Raw genomic sequence first — 16,649 nt, forward strand, 5'->3', positions numbered from 1 at the left:
TCACGTGCTGCTTCCTGTCCGTCAGGAAGTCAGTGATCCACCGGCAGATGGGATCAGGCACATTCATCTGGGAAAGCTTGCCTCGGAGATGGTCTGGAAGGATGGTGTTGAAGGCAGAGCTGAAGTCCACAAACAGGATCCTGGCGTAGGTTCCTGGGGAGTCCAGATGCTGCAGGATGAAGTGTAGGGCCATGTTGATGGCGTCGTCTACAGACCTGTTGGCTCTATATGCAAACTGCAGGGGGTCCAGGAGGGGATAGAACCTTTAGAAGTGATACTTAGCATATTTCTGAACTTTTTACTTTTTACTCCTGCTTTGAGTTTTTATGCTAAGCTAGGCTAACCGGCTGAGTCTGAAGTGTGATCATAACATCAACGCTAACTGTTACAATTTACGTACACTCGTGTATGATACGGCTTAACCAGGTTGATTGTCATGAAAACAGTGTTGGAGAATTACAGTTCACCATTTGTCTGCTAAATATTCAGCATTGGGTTAACATTACTGTCGTCCTTCTCCATGGTTTAGTTCCCTCTTGTTGCCATCTTCTAGATATTGTGTCTAACACATATTATCTTTTCAGTTATACTTTCAACTGTGTTTTTTAAGTTTGAGTGTTTGCAATATTTATATAAAGCCATTGGGACTGTTAAGGCATGAACAATAATGCAGCAATACGGTAAACGCCATGTACATCAAACAAACGAACAAAATGTTCCCCAAAGGTAGTTTAAGGAGGAGCTTATTTCCATCTGTTTACAAATTACAAGCAACTTGAAGAGTAACAGTTAGTCAACGGTATAATGACACGACAGTGTCCCCTAGTGGTCATGGAAATTATGACGGGCACAAAGCAGGACTAACATGATGTAATTCTACAGATGTTATGGTTTCTCTTGGAGAGTAGTCTTATCTTGGATCTGATTGGCTGTTGGATGGATTTAAAGAAGACTTGAGAAAAGTATAACAGGAATGACTAGTAATCCCTGTTTTCTGCTTGTCCATGTCCACAGCTGGGCATAACTCTAACCTTAAAGGAGCACAGTTTTTGTAGAGAGGTGATCTGGATGGATGGGCGAGTTGACATATAATTGGACTTTGACTTTAATTCTGTTTTTTATTATTACAATGTTAAGGTTTAAAGCTGTACTTTTTAAAACATGACTGTGATACGACTGTGGTCTAGCTTGACTTATTTCACTGTAAATGCAAAACTTTTGGGGTTTGAGTTTAAGAGGACACTTCTCTGGGAAGACGATTGTTTTTACTATTTTTTATCAATAATGATGAAAAAACGTGCAGCAGTTGAAGCAGCCATTCAGGATAAGACGTTTATAGGATTTTCTGTGTTGTTACATTACTACCCTAAAGAAAAGAAAGGGCAGCTTTGAATAATAAAAAAATGTATATGATATACGTATACATATGGGTATCGGTCTGATACTGACGTAAATTACTGGATCGGATATCGGAGAGAAATAAAAAATGTAATCCGATCCATTAAATATCAAAAAAGCACCTCACAAAACTTGCGACATGGCGTAACTCTGCTCATAACCGTAGCATGTCGGAGCAGTGTGCGTCACGTGATAGAGCAGCTGTGCGTATTTGTAGCCTCGCTAACAATCCGGCATTTCATCTCCGAGGAAGTTATCCCAGAGAGAAGTAAAGCAAATGTGTAAGTTCATCTCTGAATGTTTATAAAGAATTCCAGCGTTAAGCTTAACAACGACATATGGAGCGACTGCCTCTCTCCCTCCCTCTCCTGCTGCTACTTCAATCATGAAACTGATTAATGATCAGCTGATCGGCTTTTCTGTCGCGAGTCCGTCTCTCTTGTTTGTGTGCTTCTCGCCAGAAAGAGGAAACCAGCGGCTGAACAACAGCAGCACGTTTAAGCTTGATAATCTGTTGTTAGAATTTATTTAATATTACTTTCTACACCAGGATCTTTTTCTACGTAGCTGACGGCTGGTAACTGTGCAGGGGCGGATCTAGCAAAGTTTAGCCAGGGGGGCCGATAGGGCATGAACAAGGAAAAGGGGGCAAAGACATACTTTTCTTTCTTATTCTCATTTAAAATGTCTAGCTTTTAATAAATAATTATCCGAATCTTACACCCAAAGATTTAATCTGATGTAAAATGTATAGAAGTCCATTACTGTATATAGTAACTATTAAGTCTAATATACCCTAGTAAGCTATAGTACATAGAAATATGTTGAATCTATTTAATTATTCTTCAAAAATAATTGATTTCTGTGCATTTTTTTTCACACTGCATCAAATTAAAGTTGATTACGTCAATTAAGCATCATGAGGTGGAGGGTGGGGGATGGTTCCCTATTCGTTAGGTTGCTTACTCTTTAAAATACCAGAATAGGGAGGATGGTGCAGGTTTAAGTTTATTAGATTGATCAGTGTTGCTGAACTATGAAATATTTTGGGTGCAGTGTATTTTTTGCATACAGGTATAACAGAATAGCTTTAGTGTTTTTTTTTTGTTTGTTTGTTTTTACTTGAGTATGAACTTATATAAAAAGCAGCAAGATATTAAAAAACAGTTTTATTGATTAAAAAACACACTATATCGGATTCATATCGGTATCTGCAGATATCCCAATTTATGATATCGGTATCGGACATAAAAAAGTGGCATCGTGCCATCTCTAATAATATCTTACTACGCATGAGTTTGAATGGATGGCAGTAATTACATGAATGCCACCTTTCTTAACCTGTCATAATTCAGTGTGTTTAAAACTGCTGTGTGTGTGTGTGTGTGTGTGTGTGTGTGTGTGTGTGTGTGTGTGTGTGTGTGTGTGTGTTCCAGGTGACCCGGACTTCATCAGAGAGCATCACCTCAGTCCCGGCATCCAGCGCCTCGGGCTCTCCCAGCAGAGTCATCTATGTAAGACTGCATCACCTCTATTCACCCTTAAGGGAGCAACAGATGACTTTTGTACCTCTGTGCTCCTCCAAGTGTCAGTAGGATGCAAATAAAAACTAAATCTGTCTCCTGTCTGCTGCCAGGCCAAGCTAGGAGAGGAGATGCTGGACTACAAGGACCTGGCAGCCCTTCCAAAGACCAAGGCCATCTATAACATAGATAGGCCTGACATGTTGTCTTACTCTCCCTATGTCAGCTACCCATCTGACGAGAGGCACTATGGAGAGGTAACTCCGACTCCATTTTCATTCGCTGCTGTGATGAAGTTTGTCACTAGTCATTCTTATGGTTTGTCATGACTCCGTTATGAGAGTAGAACAATACTTCTATAAAACAAATTTAAGTTTCAGTAAAATTGTAACTAAAGGGGTTTTAAATGGCTCAGAAAGCAAGTAAACATAACTTTGGTACAGTAACAAGAGTAAATGGAATTCACTACACACATTCTTACCTGCTTAACTGTTAATGAGTGTCAGCCAGAGACTAGCCAAATATGGGCGATATGGAGCAAGTGTTTCTGTCCTGATATTTTTTGTTAAGGTGAATTTGAATGTATGCAGCATATATCCAGACTTAAACTGAAAACCAGAGGAATGTGTCTTTTTTCTAACGATTTAATACATCCAATCATCCTTTTATCTCTAAAGAACTGATTTGTTCACAGGTTTCTTTCTGTCTCACTCCAGTGAATGAATGCAATTTGAGCGAGAAACCTTCCTTGTGTCGCTTCTTCCCTGTCTTTTCGTTTTATTCTTCACCTTCCTCATCCTCCATCATCGCAGTGAAGTCATTCATTAATGCCACACTGACGCAATCCTTTGCAGTTCAGCCACAGCTTCACAGCCCTGGCCTTATAAGCCGAACTGTAAACTTCCTCATTCACTCATCAGCAATGTCCTTGCATTTGGACATCATTGCTCACTCCCACTCTCATTGCTGGTTGGTTAACTCATATATTCTCACATATGAGTTTTTCCTAATCATTGGCTCTTTCCCCATTTTCATTTGCAGTCTCCCCAGCTGCTTTCTCCTACTCCTACTGAGGTAATGTGATGCACTGTGTCTCAATGTGGATGTAAATCATACTTCATCAGTGCCTTCTTGCGTGCTTGTGTGTGAGTGTATGTGTTTGTGGACACAAACAAGTTGTTTGCCATATTTGGGACATAAGAGTTTTCTAGGGTAATTGACAGTTTTAAATGGTTTGTGGGATGTGTTTTAATTTTTGGATTATGTGCAGATATGATAACATTATACTATGTGTTGAGGGGGTAAATCAGCTGTGTTGGATGAAGGACACATCTAAAAGCTGCAGGACACTGGTCCCTGAGGCCTGGAGTAAAGCATGCTCTTTAGTTTCCCTGCCAAAGGCTAATATCAGTAGTGCAGGATTCATTTTCTTAGAGTCACAGTTTTTCAGTTTCAGTTCTTGGCGGATTAGTATAACAGCACAAGCAATAAAAATATATGTAATCAGATTGTTTTTAAAATAGAACATGCATGTTGTTTTGAAAGTTTGAAAAACATCCAAACCATTGGCTCCATTTGTTGATACATATTTGAAATGAGTTCTGCTCTTAATCATAACAATAAGCGCACACATTTCTCCTCACTCCTGTTATGTTGACGTTATGTTATCTTCGCTCCTTGGTGTGACTTGTGCAACATAACTCAGCTGCCTCACTATTAATATTTTAGAAATTTTTTCTCTGATGTTGAAATTACGGACTGAGTGCATAGAATGTACTCACTCTGTTTTTATCTTCTGTGTTTGTGTATTCAGGGTGATGGGGAAAAATCACCCCGTCAACGGAGGCCATCGAGCCCCAGCTCTAACAGCTCCCTGGGGGGCTATGGGCGGTACACCCCGTCTCGTTCCCCTCAGAACTACAGCCGACCAGGTATTAGCAAAACCCCATAATCCATACATCACTGTGGCCTTATGAAAAGCTGAAAGGTCTTACTTTCCAATTATGTCCAGGTTTAACCTGTATTAGATCCAACAGTTTATGGCTCAGTCACACTAGACTAATAATAGGACAGAGGGTGCTCACTGAGTGCATTACTTTTTTATTTTTAATTTATAAATGGTTGTTTTTGGTTGTATTACTATATAAAAATAAAGTTGCAGAGTGCCACTGTTTCCACTCGGTCGACGCAGAATTAAGTAAAGTCCCAATACAAAACTTGCATTTGCACCATTATCAAGTAAAGTACAAGTGCATTAAAACTGCAGGGATAGTCTTGACAGAACTTGACAGAAATACCAAATTTATTTATTATTTAGAAAATCAAAGCCTCCAAGCTAGTTTAGTCAAACATCTCAAGCTGCGCTGTATCATATACATGTAACATGCTTTACTCTCGTCATAGACCAAACACACTCTCCCAACTTGGTGGTCTGTTTAAGCTACACATCTTTCTTACATGTTAATGCTGCTGCACAGCATCACTGCTTGCTATTTGAGCCCCTCCACCACCCCAGCGTCCACCTGTATGCTCTTCATCAAATCATTACATATGTTTAGCGTAGTTGCAGGTGTCTGATAAGATAAGCCTAGGAACTGTTTTCTTCTGTGTTCTGTAATGTATATGTATATCGGGCCTGTTTTTTTTTTTTTGTGTGTGTATATATATATATATATATATATATATATATATATATATATTACTTTGTGGTTTCTTACCCTTTTTCCAAACAGATTTAAAGGCTTTAAAGAAACTTCGTATCCTAATAAGTTTATCATATGCTTTGTACTCTCCTGTGATTTGCTTGGATACCTAGGACCAGAGATATACCTTGCCGGTAGACACAGCAGCCAAGCTTTACCCCCAGCCCTCATGGGGGGCATTAAGTACCCCTCCACCTGGGCCAGGAACACATCCTCCCCACCCATGTACTATTCTGGTGGGGCTGAAGGGAGCAGTGGTGGTGGTGGTAGTTGTGGCAAGTACTCACCTACACCAACAGGTGGTAGTGCAGGCTTGTCTTTACACCTAAATCCCACCACCCTGGCTATGCTGCAGCAGCACAACTATATCCCTTACTTTAGAGGTATTAGTGACTAAAGACATGGTCCAATGCAGACAATGGACTACTTGCTAGAATCATTCCTGCTAAAATTTTAAAAAGAGAAAAATAATAAAAGCCAACTAAAAATCTATATATTTAAATATTTAAAAGAGGCTTTAACGTGTCCCAAAAGCTGGTTTCCAAGATGCCCGAAAAGAAGCATAGAAACCTGGTGATTCAGCAGCAAACCAGTCCTCTCTGTATTCGACTAAGATCTAAGGTCTTACAGAATGGAGTGCTGTGACCAATGACCCAACTTCGCATGGGTTTACCAACAGTTTAACTGTGTGCTGTAAACTCTCACTGTGTGTCTTTGAGGACCTGGATTTACCATAGACTTATGAGCCATAATGGGAATAGACTATACTGGTGTGAACTGCTGTAAACTTTGGGTCACTCATGAAACTTTATTTTCATTCTGTATTCTCACTGATTCTTGAACTAAAGCCATGAAACCACTGATGCGGTTTTCAGTGTCACACATCCCTGAAATCAACATCACAAACCAGTACCTTTCACATTTCCCTCGCATAATGTAACCCCTGCCCGGGGGCTTATTCAACAAGCTCGCTTTCCTTCATCCCCTGATCTCCCTCACCTCTCAGGGTTCAAACAGGACCCCCTACCTGACCCTAAACCTAGGACATCCCTGCATCTCAGTTTACCTCCTCCTAACGGTAAAGACAATAGCAGTTCTGTTCTCTGTGTTTCCTCTCCCTGTAGTGGAATGGATAGCAGGTTTTGTGATGTTGTGTTCTGGTATTGTGGTGTTAACAGGTTTCATGGGATGCATCAAGGCATATTTTTAGGACTGCTCCTTTTTTCTCATTCTGCTTGCCCTGTTCACTTGTGTCTGTGAATGTGGTTATTGTTGTGCATGGTTTAACTCCTTGTAGACCTGTTTGTGACCCTGATACATCTGGTATTAACTTTTAGAGAATGGTTAAGGGCGATTTCATCTTTGCACTTGTCTGTTCTGCCTAGCTTTGATCTTAGATCTAGTCTGCTATTTTTCTTGAATGATTGTCATTGTCATAATACAGTCTTTATCACCGTGAATTTGATATAAATCTTGAAGACAATGTAGGTTTTCTTACTTGATGATTGACAAAGGGTAAATTCCTAACACAGAATCATTGGAAAAGTCTATTGTGTACGTCAGAGATCTACATTGTGTCAGAGAGGATTAAGAGGATAAGTAGCAGCTTGGTGCTTGCTAATCAAATGCCGTACACTTGAATAGTTGGTCATTGGCAAGTGTGTCCAAAACTCAAAGCTCTGGCAGTTTATTGTTCAGTAGTATTCAGGTATATGTTAACACAATACCACAATCTGGGAGTGGAAGGAGCGCACACACCAGGAGCTACATCACAGACTCTATAGGTCTTGCTTAACATGTTACATGTTGAAGTTCATAATAGTACAATAAGAAAACACTAAACAAGTATGGCTTGTTTGGAAGGATGTTCTAAAAAGAACAGGCCAGCATGGCTTGGGTTTGCAAAGTTGCATGTGAACAAACCACAAGACTTCCGGAACAATATCGTTTGGACAGATGAGATCAACGTGGAGATGCTGGCCATAATGGACAGCATGCAACAGGAAAATGATCCCAACAGATTGGCTGAAAAAGAAAAGAACCAAGGTGTTGCAGTGGCCCAGTGAAAGTCCAGACCTCAAACTGTTAGATATCTTAAGAGAGCTGTGCATGAACAAATGCCCACAAACATCAATGAGCAGAAGCAGTGGTGAAGAGAAGCAGAAGAACATTTTTCTTAATAATGCGAGATAGTGATAAAGTGCTCATGTGCTCATGTGTGTGTTCAGTTTTTCACAGGACTGCATCAGGCCCTGTGAAAACTTTCTTTTTCATATCATTGCATCTGCAGATGTTGTCAATTTTTCCGCAACAGGACCCAATAAAATGTTCCATGACACGGTTTTAAAAAAACACTTGGCTTAATACCACCAGTAATCAGTTGATTCAGCAATAAAACCATAAACACAAACTAGTGCACAGTGAATGTGGAGTCTAGAGATATTCCCACCCTGACACTTTCAGGCAATCATACACGTGTATAAAAAGATGTATCACCCACAATAGATAATAATATATGAATTGATATTAATATACCACTTAACTTACCATTTCAGTTTTGCCCTACTGTACCTGCTCCACCCAATAATATGAACATTAAAACTCATGTTAGCAGTGTTGTCTGCTTGTGCCTTGGGCTGCATTTGGCTGCTGTTTTAAACGTAGTTTTATGAGCACATCCATATTGGTTTAATGGGTAAATTAATGGGTAATTAGATAAGCTGCTAATAATTTTTTAGAACTATATAAATTTAAGCTTGAGAAAACTCTTGTAAAATGGCATTATGAGTTTGACCTTTCCAGTCGTTTCAGCATTTAGCACTATCAGAGAGAGCCTAGTTTACTGATGGCTGAAGGGCATGCAAGGTCACAAATGCCCACTCCTTCAAAAGGCTGCACAAGGACTATTAAGCTCAAATATTTGCTTAGTAGTTTTAATTTTTAATGCAATTTGAAGATTACTTGTAGAGTGATTTAAGAGGTGGAGACACATTTTGCACAGAAAATCACGAGCACTTGGGCTGTGGTTTTTTTTTTCACAGTGGGGTGAAGAGGCTGAGATGGGAACTCTTTTATGGGGAAGATGAAAGAGAGGAGTAACACAGAAATGAAACAGACCAAGCAGACTGATCTGTAATTTGGGATCTGGTTTTCAGTTGCAGTGGCATGCAGCGTAGTGTTGCCTTAGAACTGCTGTTTGTCTTTATGCAACAGACTTGTGTTTTAATGATGTTTTATTGTAGTATTAAGACTTGCTGTCAGCTGCACTCAAGTTATCCAGAAGTTTTTGCTCTGTAGATTGGCCCCTATGGGGCAAAAAGTGTTTTGAAATGAAGTGACACTGATGAAGGATATTTAGGAAAGAACCTTGTAAGGATGAAAAATGCATGTTTTCGTTTTAATCCCCAGATTCCTTGTTAATGATCCCAAGCCATCTTTTATATCTTGTTTTGTGTTATTGGTTTTTGATTAATGAATGACTTTGCCATTGTGTAATCTGTTCAGATAAACTGTAATGCATCTCCTCCCAAACTCTCTTAGCCTCGTGTCTTAGCTCCAGATGTTTGTATGGATGTTCTGCCCTACATTTAGACCCGCACTAACAGTACTATTGTGTGTATGTGTGTGTTTAAGTGTGTGAAGGGGATCCACTTAGACTTGCGTGACAGTGATCTCATCCACTTGCATCCAGATCCCTGACGATAATTCCTCTGTGTCTAAGGGGAGAGACACAGTCTCAGTTCTTCCTCAAAGCTCTGGATGTAGAGTGTTTATTACTTTTGGCTTCACTGTTGTCAGTGACTCCATCACCCAGCCTGCTTGTGTTGTAACAGTGGGTGTGCCCTGGTTACGCAGCACCCATATGCATGCAGTCAGCAAAATGCATGTCACATTGTTACACTTAGCACATGGAAAATGTTACGTGATGAGAGGTCATCCGCCCTTCAGGCTATGATACTGACTTTTATTGTCTTTTTTACATTTATATTATAAGGTAAAGACCCTACAATAATAAGGTCACTTATAATTCAAACAAAGATTTGTAGTAGATGTGTGGTAGAAGCTTTTCAACAGCTGTTTCCAAACATTTCGGAGGACTTTCTGAAACCACAGAGTAGCATAGGGTTGACAACTCCGACGGCTTTATATGTTCCAAGTAAATCGCTTGATTGGTTTTCAATAATGACTTCTACGGCATCAGAATAAACAAACTAAAAACAAGTTCCTGCTGTCCTGTGCAGAGTTGCAAGAGGCCTTTTCTATCTTAATGTGCGAGCCCTCTGACATGGCAAGACATGTAAAGAACTCTGTGGACATCCCACAATTGGTACTTTTAAACTGGCCTCATACGTTGACATACTTTAAAGAAAACTCTTGAATTAATAAAGTTTTGTATTAATGTCTTTATGCGAGGTAAATTTGACATGTAGCGTAAAGCTGGCAGTAAGACTGAAAAAAGAGTAATAGAAAATGCCAATCTGAATCCTACAGGCTGAGATGTAAGTGGCCTAAGATAAATGAGCATCTGAAACTCTACTTTGCATTTAGCTTCTTAATGATACTTTGAAAGGAAAGTACACTAGGCGACAGACATGTCTTCCTGTGCCTGGGAATCCCAGTAAATATCTAAAAATATCTCATTTGGGCTGATGAACAACATAGTGTAAGATTATTTAACATTAAAGTGCTAGCAAGAATTATTTATAAATCTCATCACTTAGCAGGTAGAAGACTCAAATAACATCCCACAAAAATTTGATTATTCAGGATATAATGAATACAGACACTGTAAATGGCTGGGTTATCAAGTCACTGGATAAGGTATTATAGTAATAGCTGCATGTCTGAGCTGTATAAGTAACCTTACCATAATACTGTTTTCTGCCCCCCCCCCCCTTCCCTTTTTTTCCCCTTCCTTTCCCAAAACCTTTCCCCTTTGCCTTCCATACTCAATGCCCTCCACGTTTGGAGGTAGTGAAAGCGGTCGGAGTACCCCCAGCTTATCCACCTATTCCGATGGCAAATCTCCCTCATCTACTTCTACATACATGGCTGCTCCCCGGCATTTCCACATACCAGGTAGGCCATACAGGACTGCTTAGCTCACAGCTCAGCCTACAATTTTCACATCATACCGCTTTAAACAATAGGCCATCATTAACTGTAGCCATTATAGAATCCTGATCAAACTAAACTAAACTAAACTTGCTGTAATAATCTGTTGTGAACTTAGGTGCAGGTTAGATTAACTGCAGCAAAGTTAAAATCTCAGCCAGTGGAATTCACACACTTTGGGTGTCTAGTTTGTCTTATTCATTTATTTATTTATTTAGTTATATAAAATGAAATTAATTGATGCAATTTCTTTCCAGTAATTTGCACAGAAAAGCTTTTGACACTATTAAGAAGATCAAAGACATAGAGCTCAATTATTATTTGAACAAGTGTCAGTGTCTCTATTAAGCCAGTGGGTTCTTCTAAATGGCCCGAATCAGCTTGATGAATGCCACCAGTAAATAACTATGCCATCACAGCAGAGGAAAGTTTGTCTTTACCTGGACGGAAGGCTTTGAGGACCAGGCAATTGGTAACATTGGCAAGATTCTTCTTACTCATAAGAGAGACACTAATTATAATTTTCACAGGATTATTATGGTTTTTTCATGCAGACTATTTTAGCACATTACTTCTTTATGTTCTGTTAGGCTCTTGGACTTTAATTCACAGTGTTCTTACTGTTTACTAATTTCAGAATAACTGCACAGAAATAATCAAACAGCAGTGACACAAGAGCCCAACATTTAGAAAAGCAGTAACATTTTAACTGTGTTGTCTTCGCTGTTTCTCAAAGAGGGAAATGGAAAAATAATTCCCATTGTCAATTATACTGTCAGTCATGGAGAAGGGGGAAAAAACCCTCATGCTGGAAGCAAGTTATCCACTTCATGGCTTTCACAGTCATTGCTTTTATATGGATATTGTTTCAAATGCTGACAGGCACTGAAACAATCCAGAGAAATGACCAGCATCTGTTGTTTTATTGTGAGTCCTGTTTCTGCCGTGTCTTAATGTGTGACAGTCGTTACTAAGCATCTCCATCAGAGGCCTAGACAGGTTCACTGACACTAAGATGGATTAGATCAGCTTTAGGGGATAACACACAGTCCTCATCATTCTGCAGAGGTCCTTTATCGAGCACTGCAGTGTTTGCAACAATTCTTGAACAAACCTTCAACTTTGGGCTTATGTTTAATGTTTATGTTATTAATTTAGATGCCATTTTTTAATGATTTTATTTGACATTTTCTCAAATCTGCTAATACAAGTGGACTTTTTGATGCCAGAGGATTATGTGTGGCTGCTGATTTTAATCTTTTAGTATCATTCAATTGTTCTGCATCAAATGACCCGCCATTCCCAATAAATTTATGTGTTTTGAATATGTTGCATGAATTTAAAATTGCTGATTTATTTGAGGTGCCAAAATGAAAATGACAAATGACTTGTGTTGAATCAGCTTTCCTGTTCCCCCGTTTGCTTCTTAAATATATCTCATCCCGCAATAACTGCTAACTCATGCTTCTTTTTCTCCATTTTCTCTTTCTTTCTCTACCCTGCCCATGTTGGCTTCTTCCATTTTCTTTCTTCTGCTCTGTTCCCATCTTCAGAGACTATGGTCAAAGATAATATCTATAGAAAACCCCCCATCTACAAACAGCATGGTACAGTCCACTTCGTCCTTAACGCTTTTTTATCTGGTCTGGTCTCTGCACGATGTGTTGCATGCTGCCCGTCAGTCATGTCATTCATTCCAGTTCTCCTCCTTTATGTTCTAAGAACTGCGCTTGTCTAGAAGGCTCTATGGATCTACATGCATAGAACTGGTGTGTTTCACCCAGAATCCATGATTGTTGAACAATTGGATGGTGGGCAATGCTATGGCAATTTAACAACAAAATATAATAATAATTTTAAAAAACCCTCAAAGTTTCTGATCAAACATTTTAGGTGTGAGTTACATGATGCTACCTACAGTATGACCCTTCTCTGAGAGCAGATGGCCTTGCTTTTACTAAAACCCAATCGGATATTCTGCAGTGTAAAGGTGTGGATGCAGAATATTGCCGTGGATCCCAGAGAATTCCTGTAATCCAAGCAGTGTGTCATGAACAGTGTTGGTCAAGTTACTTGAAAAAAGTAATCAGTAACTAATTACTGATTACTTCCCCAAAAAAGTAATCCCGTTACTTTACTGATTACTTATTTTCAAAAGTAATTAATTACTTAGTTACTTAGTTACTTTTTAAAAACACGATTTACAACCTGAAGAGGTGATAAAGCGATAGATCTTTCAGCCCAATTCTACTTTTTCTACATAACCCATCATACAAAATGTAATCAAATTTAAAAGTCTCCTTTTTTAAAACTTGTTTTATTAGTTTTAATCTTTTAACTTTATGCATCAAGCAAAAATTTAATTATATGCAACATTCTCTGACTTGAATAAATTAGTTTAACATTTAAACCTATTTTCTGCACATTCCAGCACATAAAATAAAATATTTTTTGTGTTTACACTCAGTCTTTCAAATAGATGCAAGTAAAACACAGCAGAAAATAAATAAAGTCAAAGACTCAGCGGTCCTGTTGCTCTATGTTCACCTGTAAAGCAGGAGTTGGGTAGGCGGAGGTTTACCCTGGTGCAGGTGTGCCTCACTGTCGTGAGACATTCTCGCAAAAAATCATGTTTTTAGTAACGCAGTAACACAGCGTTCCTACGGGAAAGTAACGGTAATCTAATTACTGTTTTTGCAATAGTAATCCCTTACTTTACTCGTTACTTGAAAAAAGTAATCAGATTACAGTAACGCGTTACTGCCCATCTCTGGTCACGAACAATGCAGTTTGCATTTCATTGCAACACAACAGATAAAATTCCTGCTGAAATGTCAAACAAAAAATGAAATGTATGATTTAGGATAATTTATTATTCTGGATATTTACTGTTTAGTTTCTATATAGTTTGAATGCCTTTCTCCATTATTCTGTTACTTTTTGTTCCTTTAAGGAGAAACAAGTATTTAATGTACCTCTCTATGTTAGCCAGCGTTTCAGAAAATGCTAACATGTTTGCCTAAAATTGCTTAAAAACTTCTATGACTTGTGTTCACTGTTAACGAAATCATTTACCGCAGGCTTTTGGGAACTATCCCATTTAATGATGGTACTGGCACCTAAAGGATAGAGTATGTTAAATACAGTGTTGGTCAAGTTACTTGAAAAAAGTGATTAGTTACTTTACTACTTATTTACTTACTTAGTTACTTTAAAAAAAAAACACTCTGAATAGGTAATAAAGCAAAAGACCTTTCAGCCCAATTCTACTTTCTCTACATAATCCATCATATATAACGGAGTCAAATAAAAAAAATGTATTTTTAAAAATTGTTTTATTAGTTTTAATCTTTTAACTTTATGCACATTGCATTAAGAAAAAAATATAATCAACAGTCTTTGACTGGAAGAAATTAGTTTAACATTTAAACCTATTTTCTGCATATTACAACATATAAAATAAAATAATTTTTTATGTTTATACTCACTCTTTCAAATAGATGCAAGTAAAACACAGCAAAAAAATAAATCAATCAAAGAGTCCTGTCGCTCCTAAATCAATTTTCATCTGTTTAAATGGTAAAATGGTAAATGGCCTGCATTTGTATAGCGCTTTTCTAGTCCATAGGACCCCAAAGCGCTTTATACTACATTCAGTCATCCACCCATTCACACACACATTCACACACTGGCGATGGCAAGCTACATTGTAGCCACAGCTGCCCTGGGGCGCACTGACAGAGGCGAGGCTGCCGGACACAGGCGCCACCGGGCCCTCTGACCACCACCAGTAGGCAAACATGGGGTTAGTATCTTGCCCAAGGATATTTGGCATGCAGCCAGGATGCAGCCTGGGATCGAACCACCGACCTTCTGATTACCTGCTCTGCCACCTGAGCTACAGCCACCCCAGCGGTGGCTGTTTAGCAGGAGTCATGTCAGTGGGGGGATCCGGGGATTTCTCTCTGAATTTCACATTCCCGTGGCAGCGTGCTTGGTCCTCGCTCAGATTTGAAGTTTAATTTTTCGCTGTAGAAAGAGGTTTTCTTCCCACGCAGAGTGTACACTAATGTTTTTGTCACTTTTCACGAAATCAAACTCAAAGTAATATCAGTACTTCCACGCACTCCATTGTTGATCTGCGCACGTCTGTTACCACGGACGTTGCATGTTCGTGCATCATTGTCATGAGACACTCTCACAAACAAACTCACAGTTTAGTGACGCAGTAATGCAGCATGCTTAGGGGAAAGTAACAGTAGTAGTAATCCCTTACTTTACTCGTTACTTGAAAAAAGTAATTGGGTTACACGTTACTGCCCATCTCTGGTTAAATATCGGGGAGTCCCGATCAAACATATATACACATTTGCTAAATCAACATTGTTCAGTATATGTCAGGTTATCTCTCGTTTGGGGTCTGTAGGTAACATTGTTTCACAATGTTATAATTTTTTTTTTTTTTACCAATTTTAGAAATACCCCTAATTTCAATATCTCACACAGTGAAACATTGATTATTCATCTTCCTAATCCAAACTATGTGGGAGTGGAGCTGTTTGGGATTTGGGCCCATGGGTGTTTTTTGCTCATCCTGTTCCTGCATGTGTGCACTCATTCCACCAGCTCATTGGTTGGTTTCATTGGTGATGCTGTAACTGTGTGTACACTGTGAATGGTCAGGCACATGAATCATGTTGTGTTAGTCTGTTCGGTTAGTATGGTGACGTGTCTCTGTGTGTCTCTACCCTAATCATTGTGTTGTGTACCTAAATTATATTTTTGGTCTACACTTCTAGTAACCCTAGACTATGTTGCATACTTTAAGAAATCTAGTCTAACTTCACAGGGTCACCCAAAATGCATGAACACGGGACTCCAAGGAGCTAATGTCACCACTACCACACAAGGATATCATCATCACTATCAACAAGTAACAGTGACATGTAAATCAACTGAGCTGGCTTTTGACAGCTAGATTGGAAGCATTCAAGCAGACATTAGATCACTGACAAAGTGTACTGTTTGCCAAAAAAAGAAAAACAACTTTACTGATCTCCTAACTGCCTTTAAACTTGTGATGTGTTTTAGCTTAAGTTCATTTTCAGTGGGCTACACCTACTTTGTGGGAATTGGATCCAGTTTTTTTAGGGCTCATCTCTAAAGTTTTAATGTTTTACACACTCTTGCGTATGAATTCACATAACATCATAATGTCAGTATGTCAGAAACATCACAAATAGCTCCACATGCTAATATGATAAGTTTACAACAAGGCTGTGACCAACACATTTTAAGATTTAGTTTCTCTTGGCCCCACAACCTGAAGATGTACATTAATTAACACTGCATTGGGCTATCAAGTGCCTATACTCCTGAAATTGTCTTGTGTTGCAATGCATTCTAATAAAACAGCTACTAGCCTGTTCCTCACTATGACCTCAGTCACACTGGCTTAGATACCATCTTTTATGGCCCTGCCAACCAAGATGAAATTTTATGAAAACACTAGCGCAGAGATAATAAGTGTGACGCAAATAATAAAAAGAGAATGTTTGCCTTTAGAGTAAAAGTTGTGCGTCACAGTTTTAACTTTTACTGCGAAGTTCTTTTGATTCTGGTTTGTGTTGCACCTGTTTTTGAGTCTCTAACAGCAGCCTCCACTAACTATTCTCCAATAGATATTTTTCCCAAGCAATCTGTGATTGCCAGGAGGTTGCCAATTGGTCCCAAGCCCTTTCTGACAGAGGTCATGTTGAAAGTTTTGCTATTCGGCGTTGCTTTTTTCAGAATTGTGAAATCGTTAACAGAGAGATTAAGGATAAGTATATAACAATACTATTACTTATAAGTAAAAGTAATAAAATAATGTTGCACTTTGTGTTTTGCTTCCAGATGACGGTTTATTTAT

At 38.8% G+C, this 16,649-nt stretch overlaps 1 protein-coding gene across 14 annotated transcripts in view; it reads left to right on the top strand.

Moving 5' to 3' along the window:
- ablim2 (actin binding LIM protein family, member 2) overlaps positions 1-16,649 on the top strand; it is a 98,143-nt gene that overhangs the window by 67,158 nt on the left and 14,336 nt on the right. For 7 of the 14 annotated variants that reach the window (XR_013973313.1, XR_013973318.1, XR_013973320.1 and 4 more), the window contains 7 exons: positions 2,835-2,912; positions 3,035-3,178; positions 3,963-3,995; positions 4,735-4,852; positions 5,737-6,006; positions 10,595-10,702; positions 12,292-12,345. Coding sequence is in view for 1 of the 14 variants with exons in the window: in XM_080895989.1 (XP_080752115.1) it covers positions 2,835-2,912; positions 3,035-3,178; positions 3,963-3,995; positions 4,735-4,852; positions 5,737-6,006; positions 6,630-6,701; positions 10,595-10,702; positions 12,292-12,345 (877 nt within the window). In the remaining 13 variants the exon portion in view is untranslated. Of the gene's footprint in view, positions 1-2,834; positions 2,913-3,034; positions 3,179-3,962; positions 3,996-4,734; positions 4,853-5,736; positions 6,007-6,629; positions 6,702-10,594; positions 10,703-12,291; positions 12,346-16,649 lie in introns of all 14 variants that reach the window. The other 7 variants (XR_013973317.1, XR_013973319.1, XR_013973323.1 and 4 more) reach the window with 5 other exon arrangements.

This window comes from Rhamphochromis sp. 'chilingali' (genome assembly GCF_963969265.1).
Source record: "Rhamphochromis sp. 'chilingali' genome assembly, chromosome: 1".
In the NCBI taxonomy this organism is placed as follows: Eukaryota; Metazoa; Chordata; class Actinopteri; order Cichliformes; family Cichlidae; genus Rhamphochromis; species Rhamphochromis sp. 'chilingali'.